The 17560-nt window shown below is 42.9% G+C and overlaps 2 protein-coding genes across 2 annotated transcripts in view; one reads left to right on the forward strand and one right to left on the reverse strand.

The window, feature by feature from the left end:
- Positions 1 to 6402, reverse strand: part of LOC112219690 (ADP-ribosylation factor-like protein 15) — a 93578-nt gene extending 87176 nt beyond the window's left edge. The window contains exon 1 of the transcript XR_006079436.1: positions 6034 to 6402. The gene's annotated coding sequence lies outside the window, so the exon portion shown is untranslated. The remainder of the gene's footprint in view (positions 1 to 6033) is intronic.
- Positions 6403 to 9473: 3071 nt separating this feature from the next.
- On the forward strand, positions 9474 to 15027 carry LOC112219689 (sorting nexin-18). Its single transcript, XM_024381174.2, has 2 exons — positions 9474 to 11341; positions 13233 to 15027. Exons 1-2 carry the CDS (start codon positions 9859 to 9861, stop codon positions 13469 to 13471), a joined length of 1722 nt encoding a protein of 573 aa, XP_024236942.1. The 5' UTR covers positions 9474 to 9858; the 3' UTR covers positions 13472 to 15027.
- The last annotated feature ends 2533 nt before the right edge of the window (positions 15028 to 17560 follow it).

Genomic DNA, 17560 nt, shown 5'->3' on the forward strand with positions numbered 1-17560 from the left:
TGGGAAACAGGGTTAAGTAGCTGTCTAGCTATTTATTTATTGAACTGAAGTTCAATTTCAATAGGCGAATAACAAGCGGCAACCTAGCTAATACTTGAACACAAGGATTCCTAAATCATTGCTAAGAATAATGAAAACGACTGCAGTTTCTATTGGTCATTGTTTTTAGGCTGGTTGTATTGGTGCTAGCTAGGTAACGTTACCAAGCTAAAGCTAGCTACCCCAGAAGTTTAGGTCGAGCTGATGATGCTTTACTACCAACACGGTATTGTAAACACATCGTTCGTGGCCGGTGTTTGCAGACTTTTTTGTACAGCTTTGACAGTGCTACTGGATTTTTGACACAAGCAAACTCAAAACGGTGTTCCATAATATTTATTTTGTGAAGTTAATAACAGTGATGCTAGTACTGTGTAACTCCGGTAGGATAACATCTGAAAAATAGCGCACTTGGTAGCGTGTACCGGTGCTCGACTAGTCGGCGAAAGCCAACATCGCCCACGACAGAGAACGGTTGATTTAAGGGCAATGAATTCCAGTATCTTGGCGTTAATGGATTTCACCCTTGGGTTGTCTGGCTGAAATATTCTTACTCTTTCAAATGACTGTTCGACTTTTTGACTGCTCGAGCCACACAGCAGACGTTGTGTGCTAGGTTAGGAATGCTGTGTTGCACATGTAGCGCTACATTTTACGCGGCGTCATTACGTCATGTACCTACGTTCTATAGGTATTCACGTCAGCTTTGACATCGGTTTTGCACATTGCCATTAAACTAGACATCGGGCCGATACCGATGTTGGCATTTTTAGTTAATATTGGCAGATTCCGATATGTTCACCGATATATCATGCATCCCTAACATTTACCAAGAGAGTTTTCATCTAGATTTTTTGTAGCTGTCTATTTACCACCACAAACCGATGCTGGCACTAAGACCGCAATCAACGAGCTGTATAGGGTCATAGGCAAAACCAAAAATTCTCATCCAGAGGCGGCGCTCCTAGTGGCCGATGATTTTAACGCAGAAAACTGAAATCAGTCTTATGTCATTTCTACCAGCATGTCACCTGTGCAACTAGATCATCTTTACTCCACACACAGTGACGCATACAAAGCTCTCTCTCACCCTCCATTTGGCAAATCTGACAATAACTCTATCCTCCCGATTACAAGTAAAAACTTAAAACAGGAAGTAACATTGACGCGTTCAATATGAAAGTGGCCTGATGAAGCGGTAGCTAAGCTACAGGACGATTTTGCTAGCACAGACTGGAATATGTTCCGGGACTCATCCGATGGCATTAAAGGAGTTTACCAATCAGTCACAGGCTTCATTAATAAGTCTATCAACAGCGTTGTCCCCACAGTGACTGTACGTACATATCCCAACCAGAAGCCATGGATTACAGGCAACATCCGCACTGAGCTAAAGGCGAAAAGCTTAAGGTTTCAGGAAGCAGGACACTAACCCGAACGCTTATAAGAAATCCTGCTATGCCCTCCAAAAAAACATCAAACAGGCAAAGCGTCAATACAGGGCTAAGATCGAATCCTACTACACCGGCTCTGAAGCACATCGGATGTTACAGGGCTTGCAAACTACTATGGATTACAAAGGAAAACTCAGCCGCAAGATGCCAGTGACATGAGCCTACCAGACAAGTGAAATACCTTCAAAGCTAGCTTTGAGGCAATCAACACTGAACCATGCGTGAGATCACCAGCTGTTCCGGACGACTGTGTGATCACTCTTTCCGTAGATGATTTGAGTAAGACCTTTAAACAGGTTAACATTCACAAGGCTGCAGGACCATACAGATTAACAGGATGTGTACTCAAGAGCATGCGCTGACCAGCTGGCAACTGTTTTCACTGACATTTTCAACCTCTACCTGACCCAGTCTGTAATACCTACGTTTCAAGCTGACCACCATAGTCCGTGTGCCCAATAACACAAAGGTAACCTGTCTAAATTACTATTGCCCCGTCGCACTTACTTCTGTAACCATGAAATGCTTTGAAAGGCTGGTCATGGCTCACATCAACACCATCACCCCAGACACCCTGGACCCACTCCAATTCGCATACCACCCCAACAGATCCACAGATGACGCAATCTCTCTTGCACTCCACACTGTCCTTTCACACTTGGACAAAGCAACTCCTATGCGAGAATGCTGTTCATTGACTACAGCTCAGTGTTCAACACCATAGTGCCCTCCGATCTCATCACTAAGCTAAGGACCCTGGGACTGAACACCTCCCTATGAAACTGGATCCTAGACTTCCTGACAAGATAGGCAACAACACATCCACCACGCTGACCCTTCAACATGGGGGGCCCATCAGCGGTGCGTGCCTAGTCCCCTCCTTTACTCCATTTTCACCCACATGGCATCCAACAGTGAGGCACTACCCTGGGTACTGCGGACGGCTCAGTACATCACTGGGGCCGAGCTCCCTGCCATCCAGGACCTCTATACCAGGCGGTGTCAGATGGAGGCCCTAAAAATGATCAAAGACTCCAGCCACCCTAGTCATAGAATGTTATCTCTGCTGCCGCAACAGGACCCTGAGCAGCTTCTACCCAAGCCATAAAATTGCTAAATAGTTAGTTAACTAGGCAAGTCAGTTGAGAACAAATTTGTATTTACAATGACTGACGACGCTGGGCCAATTGTGCGCCGCCCTATGGGACTCCCAATCATGGCCAGTTGTGATACAGCCTGGAATCGAACCAGGGTCTGTAGTGACGCCTCTAGCACTGAGATGTGGTACCTTAGACCGCTGCGCCACTCGGGAGCCATACATATAACTACGAATAATCTGACCGATAGTAAACTGTAGCAGTAGTGTATGTGATGAGGCAAAAAAGTTAGTGCAAAATGGGTAAATTCAGATAGTCCGGGTAGCTATTTAAATAAAAGGTTCAATAAAAATATATACATCTACCTCAATTACCTGGTTCCCCTGCTCAATTACCTGGTTCCCCTGCTCAATTACCTGGTTCCCCTGCTCAATTACCTGGTTCCCCTGCTCAATTACCTGGTTCCCCTGCACAATTACCTGGTTCCCTGCACAATTACCTGGTTCCCCTGCACAATTACCTGGTTCCCCTGCACAATTACCTGGTTCCCCTGCACAATTACCTGGTTCCCCTGCACAATTACCTGGTTCCCCTGCACATCGACATGGTACTGTTACGCCTTGTATATAGCAAAGTTATTGTTACTCATTGTGTATCTATTATTCCTTTTTTGCTTTTCTATTATTTCTCCCCAAAAAAAATCCCTGCATTGTTGGGAAGGGCCCCTGTTGTCCACACCTGTTGTTTAATGGATTTGATTTCACTGCAAGCTCATTATCTTTCTCCCTCCCTTGGTTGGTTTGCAGCCAACATTTGCAGTGATATTTTCAGCCTAGTTACTTCTTCAGGAAGAGCTCCATCCTACAACAACTTCTTATCAGTTCTTCCCATGGGAGAAAACACAAGGACCTTTACAGTTCAAGGGACAACGAGCTAATGAATGGAATGATTCTGCATTCATGCAGGAGTACTGAACTTCGTGGCTATGCCTGTAAACTAAGAAAAAGACAGTCATACCGATAGACAGGTCAAAAGCATTAGCCATATAGCCCCTAAACACAAACAGGGCTGGTATAGACAGCCCCCTCGATGGCCACAATCTTGCGAGGTCCACCATACCCCATTCTGACCCCTAGAATGTCTTCAGACATTTACATGAGCTTACCTTATGGGTGGCCATCTCCTTCGACATAGCAGAATCAATGAGTCAGCCAGCTAACTTTCATACATATTTGGAAATAGTACCTTCATTAAGTATTCATACCCCTGGACTTGTTCCACATTTTGTTGGGTTACAGACTGAATTTAAAATAGATTACATTTAGATTTGTCACTGGCCTACACACAATACTCCAGAATGACAAAGTGGAATTATGTTTTTCAAAAACGTCACAAATGAATTTTAAAAAAGAAGAGTTTAAATGTATTGAGTCAATAAGTATTCAACCCCTTTGTTATGACAACTCTACATTAGTTCAGGAATAAAAATGTGCTTTACAACTCACATATTAAGTTGCAATAATAGTGTTTAACATTATTTTTGAATGACTACCTCATCTCTGTACACATACAACTGTCTGTAAGGTCCCTCAGTCAAGTAGTGCATTTCAAAAACACATTCAACAGCAAACACCAGAGGTTTTACAATGCCTCAAAGGCAGGCACCTATTGGTAGATGAAAAAATAAAAAAGCTGACATTGAATATCATTTTTTTTTTTTTTTTAATTGTACAACATGGATCCTGTTTGCAACAAGACACTAAAGTAATACTACAAAAATGTAGCAAAGCAATTAAGCTTTGGTCCTGAATAGAAAGTGCTTGGTTTGACGCAAATCCAATAGAAACCATTACTGAGTACCACTCTCCATATTGTCAAGCCAAGTAATGACTGCATCATGTTATGGGTATTCTTGTAATCGTTAAGAACTGGGGAGGTTTTTTTAGGATAAAAAAGAAACAGAATGGAGCTAAGCACAGGGAAACTTAGAGGAAAATCTGGTTCAGTCTGCTTTCCACCAGACACTGGGATATGGATACACCTTTCAGCACGACAATGTCCTAAAACACATGGCCAAATGCACATTTGGCATTTCACAGTAAGGTCTACACTTGTTGTATTCAGTGCAGGTGACAAATAAAATTAGATTTGACATTGGAGTTGCTTACCAAGAAGTGCATTTCTGAGTGGCCAAGTTGAGAGAAATTAAATTTACTAGAAAATATATGGCAAGACCTGAAAATGGTTGTCTAGCAATGATAAAGAATCAATTTGACAGAGCTTGAAGAATAAATAGGCAAATGTTACACAATTCCAGGTGTGCATAGAAGGCTAGCATCCCGGAGTCGCCTATTCTTCACTGTTGACGTTGAGACTGGTGTTTTGCGGGTACTATTTAATGAAGCTGCCAGTTGAGGACTTGTGAGGCGTCTGTCTCAAACTAGACACTAATGTACTTGTCCTCTTGCTCAGTTGTGCACCGGGGCCTCCCACTCCTCTTCCTATTCTGGTTAGAGCCAGTTTGCGTTGTTCTGTGTACGAGATCTTCAGTTTCTCTGCAATTTCTCACATGGAATAGCCTTCATTTCTCAGAAAAAGAACAGACTGATGAGTTTCAGAAGAACGTTCTTTGTTTCTGGCCATTTTGAGCCTGTAATCGAACCCACAGACGCTGATGTTCCAGATTCTTAACTAGTCTAAAGGCAAGTTTAATTGCTTCTTTAAATCAGAACAACAGTTTTCAGCTGTGCTAACATAATTGCAAAACGGTTTTCTAATGATCAATTAGCCTTTTAAAATGAACTTGGATTAGCGAACACAACGTGCCATTGGAACACAGGAGTGATGGTTGCTGATAATGGACCTCTGTAAGCCTATGTGTATATTACTTTTTTTTAAATGCTGTTTCCAGCTACAATAGTCATTTACAACATTAACAATGTCTACACTGTACTTCTGATCATTTTTACGTTCTTTTAATGGACCAAAAAAAGTGCTTTCTTTCAAAAACAAGGACATCTCTAAGTGACACCAAACTTTTGAATGGTAGTGTACATACATACATACATACATACATACATACATACATACATACATAACGATGAAGACCATATAATGTGATTAAAAAATATTAGAATGAGCTCAAGCTTTAAACAGCTGGTCTAATAGCCAATATGACTAGGCTACTAGCCTATTATGGCTAAAACTACAGGCAGTCCAAGATTGTTTGTTGGCCCAGTTTTAATGGTTGCAATTTTTGTTGGTGTAAAATGGTCAATAAACTAGCGCTCCTCCAAGCAGATCAGATCGATAGACTGACCCCAAAAGCCTTTATACGGTGTTCAATTAATCAATTATAAAACACCAAAACTGGCTAATTGTCTGAAGTTAAGGGAAACTAAAGTCACACATGGCAGCATGAAAAGCAGAGGAATATACCATACCAGATAATCCATGAAATTCTTCAGTTTGACGTGCTCTTCAAAAAAAAGAGAGATTTCAACTACGAAGTTGGTTGGGGTCGGCGTATTCCAGGTAAAATGGATGCATTCAAATCTTGTTTTGGTGTAAACTATTTAGCCTTTGTATTCCCCACCTTGGCCAAAAACAGCAATATAACCAATGTGTGCAGAGCGTGTTGGTTTCGACGCGTTGAAGCTCTGTGGGTTATGCAATTGCTATTTTCTTATAGACTAGCTAACATAAATCTAAACATGATATTCTATGCACGGCCTTCTTTTCACCTGGCTTTGTTTTGGTCTTTATTCCCTAGCAAGAATCCGATTTTGGGCTGTACAGGATATGTTACAGGAAGTATGGATAGTTTTTTCAGGGTCTTCACTAGTTACCACAGACACAAAGTCGTAATTATGGCTAAACCCGCCCATTTCTATCATTTATTTTCGTAAAATCCTATTTTAAACCTAACATTAACCACACTGCTAATCTTATTGCTAACACTACCCTTATATTAAGAGCACAAATCACGTTTGTGTTTTCATGGATTTTTACGATATAGCCATTTTATATAGCCATTTTGTGGCTGTGGTAACTAGTGATAGCCCTTTATCAGGCAGAGCATTATGAAAGATATTCGAGCGAAACGGTGATATCCGGCTATAGTCTTAATTTGGATACACCTGACTATATGATTTATCGCAGACATTTGAAAACCTATACATCAAAATAAATGTTGTTGATGCTATACTATCGATTAAAGTTGGATGGGTTCAAATCAAAACCTCAACCACCGTTTTGGAACTTGGTCGAAACCCGGAAACGTACTTCAGTTGGTTTTCTTGAATTTTATGACCTCCCCCACTCGTCATTGGACGTCGCGTGACCTTTGTACAGTATTTGCTTAATTTACTTGAACGATTAAACATTTATGCAAGGCTGTCCCATTTGCTACACTAAACCAGTCACCATCGTTACATCTGGGTTTTATTATTTGAAAAACATGACAATTAACTGTATCATCAAAGTAAGAGAATTTCCTCCCTCCAATAATGTGCGTGTCTTGACCTCTAGTGGTTTATACGTGACGATACAAGTTGTGCTTGGGGCACTCTGTTCATGTGCACTCTCTTCACAATGTTAATATCAGCAAACCGCTCGACCACATGATGTGATACAGGTGGTTTGCGGTTGTGAGGCAGGTTGGATGTACAGCCAAATTCTTTAGAGAAATTAACATTACATTCTCTGGCAACAGCTCTGATGGACATTCCTGCAGTCAGCACACCCATTGCACACTTCTTGATATGCCACACCTGTCAGGTGGATGGATTATCTTGATAAAGAAGAAATGCTCAATAACAGATGTAAACAAATGTGTGTGCAACATTTTAGAGAAATAAGCTTTTTGTGCTTATGGAACATTTCTGGGATCTTTTATTTCAGCTCATGAAACATGGGACCAACACTTTACATGTTGAGATCATATTTTTGTTCAGTATAATTTACAAATGAAGCCATTTTGATTAGTGAGTCTGCCATATCAGAGGCAGCAGATTGATGACCAGGGATGTTATCTTGATAAGTGCACAAATTGGGCCATTTTCCTGTCCTGCTTACCATTCAAAATGTAATGAGTACTTTTGGGTGTCAGGGAAATATATATGGAGTAAAAAGTACATTATTTTCTTTTGGAATGTAATGGAGTAAAAGTTGTCAAACATATAAATAGTAATGTACAGATACCCTCAAAAACGACTTAATTGGTACCCCTCAGAGCCTGGTTCCTCTCTAGGTTTGTTCCTAGGTTCCTTCCTTTCTATGGAGTTAGCCACCATGCTTCTACATCTGCATTGCTTGCTGTTTGGGGTTTTAGGCTGGGTTTCTGTGTAAGCACTTTGTGATATCTGCTGATGTAAAAATTGCTTTATTAACTGGGTGGTTGGAGCCCTGAATGCTGATTGGCTGACAGCCATGGTATACCACAGGTATTACAAAACATTTATTTTTTACTTCTCTAATTACATTGGTAACCAGTTTTTAATAGCAATGAATCAAATCAAATTGTGTTTGTCACATGAGCCAAATAAAACAGGTGTATACCAGCAGTGGTTACAGCGTTGGGCCAGTAAGCGAAAGGTTGCTAGATCGAATCCCCGAGCTGACAAGGTAAAAATCTGTCATTCTGCCCCTGAACAAGGCAGTTAACCCACTGTTCCTAGGCCGTCATTGTAAATAAGAATTTGTTCTGACTTGCCTAGTAAATCAAGGTTAAAAAATATTTTAAAGTCCTTACCGTAAAATGCTTCATTACAAGCCCATAACCAACAATGCAGTTCGAGAAATAGAGTTAATAAAATATTTACTAAATAAACTAAGGTAAAAAGTAATAAAATAACAATTAGAGACTATATACAGGGGGTACCAGTACCGAGTCAATGTCCTGGGGTGGCCATTTGATTAATTGTTCAGCAGTCTTATGGCTTGGGAGTAGAAGCTGTTAAGGAGCCTTTTGGACCTAGACTTGGCGCCCCGGTACCGCTTTTCGTGCGGTAGCAGAGAAAACAGTCTATGACTTGGGTGACTGGAGTTTTTGACAATTTTTTGGGCCTTCCTCTGACACCGCTTAGTATATGTGTACTGGGCCGTACACACTACCCTCTGTATGGCCATCAGATGCCGAGCCGTTGCCATACATGGCGGTGATGCAAGTGGTCAGGATGCTCTCGATGGTACAGCTTGTAGAACTTTTTGAGGATCTGGAGACCCATGGGGGTTTGTGGTATATGGCCAATATATCGTGGCTAAGGGCTGTATCCAGGCACTCCACGTTGCGTCATACATAAGAACAGCACTTAGCTGTGGTATATTGGCCACATACCACATCCCCTCGGCGTTATTGCTTAATTATAAATACATTTGATTTGGCATATTTTTACTTAAGTACTTTACACTCCTGCATTGTAGCTTAATGAAAATGTACAATATATAAACGATGAATATGAGGTGTACCTTATGGGATAACATAGATAACAGCGAAACAATCAATGTTAGGCCACACTTCACAGACCTATGTTACATTATCACACAGCCGACATTATCACACAGCCGTGGTATAATTTTAGGTTTAGATTATTCTTGGTTAATTTGAATGATATACCAAATACGGGGACAGGGAAAATCTCGCAGTAGAGGCTACCTAGATGTTGTAAATGCCTAAAACGTCTCAGAATAGTAAAACAGACAGACTCCAGTTGCATGAAATGGTTACGTTTATTTTGCCAAAATCCCAATGCACACTGCATGCATAGTGCAATAGTAATAATTATAACGACGTCATAACAATATGGCAACTTTGTAACAATACGGCAACAATATGGCAACTTGACCAAATCTGTTGGTGACTGCTGCTGTGTTGCCTGTTGGATGCATAGACATTAAAACCAGTTTGAATGTAACCTAGAACTAGCTCCACCCTCGACTATTCAGGCTTATTACGTGTGAGGACTAGTCCTGTTTCGAGCCTGAAGCATCTGGAATAAGACTTTCTCCCTCCTACCTATTAATGAAGAAAAATAAGACATTGTTCCTTGCTTTTACGCATGAATTTACAGACTACAGGCGCATGCTTTACAACTCGAAACTTATTTTCGGACGAGATTCTACAGCCGCATTGATTGCAAAGGACTAAAACTAAAAACTAAAGAGGTTGGTGCTGAATACAAAGTGATACCGTGATCCCATGTTTCGCTCGCATGACTAATTAATATCAGTACTCAGTCTCGCGCGCTCCTATTTTTTCAATATAAACTATGGCGGTTAGAGCGAGAGCGTTGTACGACTTTAGTTCCGAAAATCCAGGAGAGATATCGATTACTGAGAACGAAGTTGTTACTTTGTACAGCGAACAAGATGTCGAGGGATGGTTAGAGGGGACTAACAGCAGAGGGGAGACTGGTCTTTTTCCAGCCTCATATGTGGAGATTCTCACAAATGATTCATCTGACATCTCCTCCAACAACAATGGCATGTCGGCAGATCATGGTCAAGCCGAGTTGCCATCAAGTGGATATGATTCATCATACCATTCCCAGTCCCACTCTCGTGCTGAGAGCATTACAGTCCCGAACCCTTCCCACTCTGCTTATCCTGTGCAAACTCCACAGCACCACAGTTACCCGACCAGTCAAGGTAGCGATGACGACTGGGATGATGACTGGGATGACAGCTCGACTGTGGCGGATGAACCTGGAACGATACATGACAATGATGGAACTAGTTCCACAGCATACACGGTCACTACCAGTTTACCTGAGAGACGTAGCAGTGCCCAAGCCAAAAGTTCAGCCACAGTGGGTAAAAACCTCAACAGGTTTTCAACCTTTGTGAAATCAGGTGGAGAGGCTTTTGTGTTGGGCGAGGCGGCTGCCTTTGTCAAGGACGGGGACAAGATCTGTGTTGTCATGGGCCAGTATGGGCCAGAGTGGCAAGAAGACCCATATCCATTTGCCTGCTCTATCGATGACCCCACCAAACAGACTAAATTCAAAGGCATGAAGAGTTACATGTCATACAGACTAACTCCCTCTCATACCCAGAGCCAGGTGAATAGAAGGTACAAGCACTTTGACTGGCTCTATGCCCGCCTAGTGGAACGATTCCCTGTCATATCAGTCCCCCATCTGCCCGAGAAACAGGCCACGGGGCGCTTCGAACAGGACTTTGTCTCCAAGCGCAGAAAAGGTTTAATATGGTGGATGAACCACATGACGAGCCATCCTGTCCTGGCCAGGTGTGACGTCTTCCAGCACTTCCTCACCTGCCCCAGCACAGACGAGAAGACGTGGAAGATGGGCAAGCGAAAGGCGGAGAAGGATGAGTTGACTGGCGCTAACTTCTTCCTGACCATCTCCACCCCGGCCGTTCCACTGGACCTACAGGAGGTGGAGAGCAAAATAGACGGTTTCAAAGCCTTCACCAAGAAGATGGATGAGAATTGTCTGTTAGTCAACGCTACCATCAACGAGTTCGCCAGGAAGCAGATCACCGGCTTCAAGAAAGAGTATCAGAAAGTGGGCCAGTCCTTCAAACTGCTGGGCCAAGCCTTTGAGATGGACCAACAGGCCTATTCCGTAGGACTGAACCGTGCCATAGCATTCACAGGCGAGGCCTACGAGGTTATAGGAGACTACTTTGCCGAGCAGCCCAGACAGGATTTGGACCCCATATCGGACCTGCTGGACCTGTACAAGGGACACCTGGCCAACTACCCTGATATCATCCATGTTCAGAAAGGTACAGTATGGTGTCACAGCTGTCTCTGGTCTATGCCATATAAATGCCATAGTCCATAGACCAGTCCCCTCTGACCATGGCCATTTGAATGTAGCCTCATAGGTATTTGATTTCTTTGGTCACTACCCTCATAGGGGTCATGTCACGCGGATGTTATGTTAATGATGAGCAAAAACAAATGTTGCTCTGGCATTCCGTGAAATCCCTTGCATCGAGATCCTTTACGTTTTTAATGTTACGTCAGTTCATGTGACATTTATTTCTTTAACCTTTCTTTAACTAGGCAAGTCAGTGAAGAACTAATTGTTATTTACAATGACGGCCTGCCCCGGCCAAACCCTCCCCTAACCCGGACGACACTGGGCCAATTGTGCGCCGCCCTATGGGACTCACTCCCTATGGGGATCACGGCCAGTTGTGATACAGCCCGGGATCGAACCAGGGTCTGTAGTGACACGTCTACCACTGCAATGCAGTGCCTTAGACCGCTGCACCACTCGGGAGCTTGATGCACATATGTTTTGTATTATGTTAAACTTTTGTGCTTGCTGGCAAAATTTTAGTGTTACAGTTTATGCTGTTGAGTAATGCACTCGAACATGACTGGAAGGCATGATATGTAATTACCTGTCCTTGCAGAAATGTTGTCTCACACCCACTCTAGAGAGTGAGATCAGAGGTTGGGGCTTTGGCACATAAACCACGGACATCTGCCAAATGCTGGAGTATCTAACGTTTTGAATAGAACTCTGGTAAAGGAGCCTACAATAAGAGCGCAGGGCTCGAAGATACTGCAGATAGGCCTGGTCCTCATGGAAGGACACACGGTTCAACGGAACTCTCTCATTCTCGTTTTTTACCAAGTAAGACAACATTCTCTTTGTCACTTTGATTTATCACACAGGAGATACATAAGTATGGGGAACTGTTTGTTACACGCTATGCAGTCCAAGTTCAATTGAGACGTCGAAGGTTAGGTTATCCTACATCTGAATAGAATGAGAAGGAGGAGATTCCGGGGCCCCTTGTCCGGCGTTGCCCTGGGAATGTCGGAATGTCGGAATGGAAGCAGCCTCAGGATTAAATTATTTTCCTCTCCAAGGGTGGGGATCTGGGGAGCTGCTCCACAATATGCCTGGGCAAATCTCTTCCCACTGGCACCGGTGAAACAGTTCAACTTATTGGTGCTTTGGTACTGTAATCGCATGCGAGCGCTGAAAATAACCAAGTTCATTTCACATCACCAGTATGTCTATTCATCCACGTTTGTGTGGGAGACTGCCTGCGTGAGTGTGACGTGTGTGTGGTATTTTGTATTCCCCAGAGAAGGGTCTATTCTAATGGCTGTAGAGAAGGTTATTTCAGTAAGGCAGCGGCCAAGTCTTAAGTCAGATCTTCCACTTACACATTCAAAGCTCAAGTATGTGTCCTTCACTGCAACATTTGTACGGTTCATATCTCATTTAGAACTTGTAAAACTATTGCTGTTCATAGCTATTCACTTAGAAAAAGGTTGCTCGGTGTTTGCGGCCTTGGAGAACCTCTTAGCCTGAATACTCCACAGTGCAATAAGTTGTAAATTAGACAGACTGCTTGTAGTTAGAAGATTATAACTCTGTGTGAGTGGGACAGTAGAGCATTTGCTTCAGTCTACTACTCTATTGGCCAGAAAGGGCATGAAACCACGGTCAACTCTTTTCCCTGAGTCATGTAAAAACTTTTCAGAGATAGATTTAGGATTCAACTAGAGTTTGCATGACAAAAGATATCCTTTTTTCCTTTCTCCCACTTTAAGGAATAGTTTTGACACCCCTTCTCTCGAAACCCTTTCCATGCCCCCTTTCCCACCCATGTTTTTCCCCCTCTACCTCTCCGCCACCTCTCTCCTCAGGTGCCCTTACCAAAGTGAAGGAGTGCCAGAAGCAGGAAGGGGAGGGATCAACCATCAACGAGCGTTGTAACATCATTTCCTGCGCCACGCTGGCTGAGATCCAGCACTTCCACCGTACGCGCGTACGTGACTTCAAGAGCCAGATGCAACACCACCTCCAGCAGCAGATCAGCTTCTTCCAGAAGATCACTGGGAAGTTAGAGGAGGCACTGCAGAAGTACGACGAATACATAATATAAGGGACCTGAGGAAAGGAGGGTGGCTACAGAGGGATGGAGAGAGGATGGCGGGGACAGAGGGAGAGAGAGGAGGGAGAGAAAGAAAGATGGCTAGAGATGATAAATAAAGTGCCCGGAGGAGAACACTTGAATGACTTGCTCAGTTCTCCGTGACCAGATTATTCATCCATTCTACAGTCGGAAGTGAGTGGATCTATGCAGGTGATGCAGTGACGGATGGGGGAAAATGGGGTAGAAAGATACTGAAGACAATCCTTCGTTGACGTTGTCCGCAAAACCTGATCGCATAGTCTAGCTTGACGGGATATGTTAAGTCATCACATACAAGACGTGTCAATTCATGAAATGAGTGGGATGTCTTCCATAAGGAACTGTATAGAATTGCAAAGACATCTCTTAAAATACATGTTTAACCTGTTGCATTGAATCCCCCTTATTTGCCTTTTTCTCTGAACATATATAACAATTTCAGTTTCATGGCAAATATGAATGACGTGTGTGTGTGTGTGTGTGTGTGTGTGTGTGTGTGTGTGTGTGTGTGTGTGTGTGTGTGTGTGTGTGTGTGTGTGTGTGTGTGTGTGTGTGTGTGTACGTACGTGTATCTTATCATAGAGGGGGCAACCAAGGGGGGGTTGGTATTTCAATATTCTGTTGTAGTTTCTGAACCTCATTATTTGAGCCCTCCCAGAGAGCCCTGTGCCAGGAACAAGCTTTAAGATTGTAGAACACTGGAGGAGAACAGAACACCTGATTTTCTATTCCTTCTTATTGTTCCCAATGGAGAGGGAGGAGGGAGGCACAAATAACTCAGCCAGAATAATACTGCAAATGATGTCTCTGTGGGATTCCCTGGTGTCGAAGGACATTGTTGAAATGAAATCCTTCCTCCTACACATGTACTGCATGTGAATTTGACGATTGAAGGACCATTGATTGGTATCCTCCCAAAACACAGCCAAAAGTCTAATGTATGTAAGTTATTTTACCAGGTTGATTAGGGTAGTGCTAGATGACTTGACACACATCGCCCCTGAACAGCCTAATACATGTAGAAGGGACCTTTATCACAGTATATTCACTTTATCACACAAGGAACACCGTGTAGTCCTTTTTCTCATGTTTGCCCGGTCTACATTTAGCAGACAGCATGGCTGCAATTCAGGTACTACTACCAGGCCCACTGTTATTGATATAGGACACCATCTCTTCTCCTCTCCCAATAGGTCAAGTTACTCCACCTCCAATGCGTCCATTATTTAGACCAGATTCCTTTTCCACTAGCTCTGGGTCAAGTTACATCTGAAACACTTGAAGGGAATTTAAATGGCTTGTTGTTCTTGTTAACATACAGCTATCTTGCTGAACTGGGTTTGTTGTGTTTGCTCACCCATGTCCAGTGCTTGACTCGGGATGAAAGAAGTGCAGGAGCTGTCTTTTCCCAAGTCCATCCATTAGATTATGTTTACTGAAGTTCAGTGGTGTAAAGTACTTAAGTGAAAATACTTTTAAGTACTACTTAAGTTGTTTTTTGGGGTATCTGTACTTTACTATTTATATTTTTGACAAATTTTACTCCATTGCATTCCTAAAGAAAAAAATGTACATTAAAAAGTACATTATTTTCTTTAGGAATGTAGTTGAAGTAGAAGTTGTCAAAAATGTAAATAGTAAAGTATTCTGTAATGAATGTATTGTAATGTAAAAAAATAAATAATAATAATTGTATAACTGCCTTCATTTTACCGGACCCCAGGAAGAGTGGATCTATAATAAATTCTGACAAGGTAAAAATATGTTGTTCTGCCCAAGCAAGGTAGTTAACCCACTGTTCCCCGGGCGCCAAAGACAGGGATGTCGATTAAGACAGCCCCCCGCACCTCTGATTCAGAGGGGTTGGGTTAAATGTGGAAGATACATTTCAGTTGATACATTCAGTTGTACAACTTACTAGGTATCCCCCTTTTCCTTTCCCTACAGTATATAAGGTTCCACAGTTGACAGTCAGAGCAAAAACCAAGCCATGAGGTCAAAGGAATTGTCTGTAGAGCTCCGAGACAGGATTATGTTGAGGCACAGATCTGGGGAAGGGTACCAAAACATTTCTGCAGCATTGAAGGTCCCCAAGAACACGGTGGCCTCCATCACCAAGCCTCTCCCTAGAGCTGTGGGCCCGGCCAAACTGAGCAATCGGGGGAGAAGGGTCTTGGTCAAGGAGGTGACCAAGAACCCGATGGTCACTTTGACAGAGCTCTAAAGTTCCTCTGTGGAGATGGGAGAACCTTCCAGAAGGACAACCATCTCTGCAGCACTCCACCAATCAGGCCTTTAAGGTAGAGGGGCCAGATGGAAGCCACTCCTCAAAAAAAGGCACATGACAGCCCGCTTGGAGTTTGCCAAAAGGCACCTAAACTCTCAGACTATGAGAAACAAGATTCTCTGTTCTGATGAAACCAAGATTGAACTCTTTGGCCTGAATGCCAAGCGTCACTTCTGGAGGAAGCCTGACACCATCTCTACGGTGAAGCATGGAGGTGGTTGCATCATGCTGTGGTGATGTTTTTCAGTGGCAGGGACTGGGAGACTAGTCAGGATCGAGGCAAAGATGAACGGAGCAAAGTACAGAGAGATCCTTGATGAAAACCTGCTGGAGAGCGCTCAGGACCTCAGACTGGGGTGAAGGTTCACCTTCTAATAGGACAATAACCATAAACACACAGTCAAGACAATACATGAGTGGCTTTGGGACAAATCTCTGAATGTCCTTGTGTGGCCCTGACAGAGCCTGGACTTGAACCCGATCGAATATCTCTGGAGAGACCTGAAAATAGCAGCAACGCTCCCCTTCCAATCTGACAGAGCATGAGAGGATCTGCAGAGAAAAATTGGTTCAAGTCCGGGCTCTGGGCCGGTGATGGGCTACTTTGTTTTATAGAGGTGCTGGTATGGCTCTCCGGACAGCTCCAGCCCAAATCAAGCACTGCCTATGTCCTGATAATCGTTGGACATACACATTACGTTTTTGAAGTAAGAGGGAAACAGTAATCCTCCAGATCCCTATTCAAGTCTGTCCTCACGGAAGTTCACATTCACAAACATTGCCTGGGTGGGTTAAGTTAGTCAGGAAAAGCAGCAACCAAACAGCTTTTGGTCATACGCTCTCTCTCTCAGAGCAAAGTTCAAAGCACAGCACAACCAGCTGATTCAGTCATGACTCATTGCTACACAGGCTGGTTGTTCCTCTCTCTCAGAAGGACTGCATGTTTGAGATCAACTACATTGCAGTCCGGCTGTGAAGGGTATTTCTAAATGTGAAATTCAGACTATTATAGCAGTCTTCTGAACTGTGCAGCCAAACTGCAATGGCATCAATGTCAAACACACAGTCTCTCTATACAGTTGGAGGGATTTCTGCTACCATCATACCCGTTTAATTATTAATGTGATCCGAACTTACAGTTTATGTAATGTCCACAGTCCACAATCATTGAAGACTGTTTTGTGGCGACACCTTTTTGAAGTTACTGTTCATGCTCACAAAGAAGTATAAGTCCATTCATTACCCAGAACAAAGGAAGACATTTTATTTCCACTGGCTGTGGCTCTTGGGGTGTCCCTCTCTGTGGAAACAGACTAAGCCTGTTAGAACTTGATTTAAATAATATTCCTAACTGTAAAATAAAACAAAATGGGCCAGATGTCCTTTCTGATAGTAATCAAAAGCATATTGCAATGTTTGTGGAATGTTACTTTTGAATCCTCCTTAAACCTTGTTGAGTTCCCTTTAAACAGAGTTTGTGTATGTGAAATCATATCCTCCCCCTCGTGTGTACCTCACTCTTCCCCAGTCCAGCCCACATCGCCCCCATGAACTTGTCTGGTGGAAAAGTGTAGTGCTTAATGGAAGGATATAAAGATACAAAAGCTGTACTATAGTCTTTAAGGAAACTAAAAAGGTCAGTCAAGACCAACATAGGCTACTCATTTAAGATGATGTTTAAAGGTATACAATACTGGGCTGGCACAAGTTACAAAATAAACAACATGCAAAGGATAAAACATCAACACAACCTACACTACATGACCTCATTG

The sequence above is a fragment of the Oncorhynchus tshawytscha genome, linkage group LG20 (genome assembly GCF_018296145.1).
Source record: "Oncorhynchus tshawytscha isolate Ot180627B linkage group LG20, Otsh_v2.0, whole genome shotgun sequence".
Taxonomy (NCBI): domain Eukaryota; kingdom Metazoa; phylum Chordata; class Actinopteri; order Salmoniformes; family Salmonidae; genus Oncorhynchus; species Oncorhynchus tshawytscha.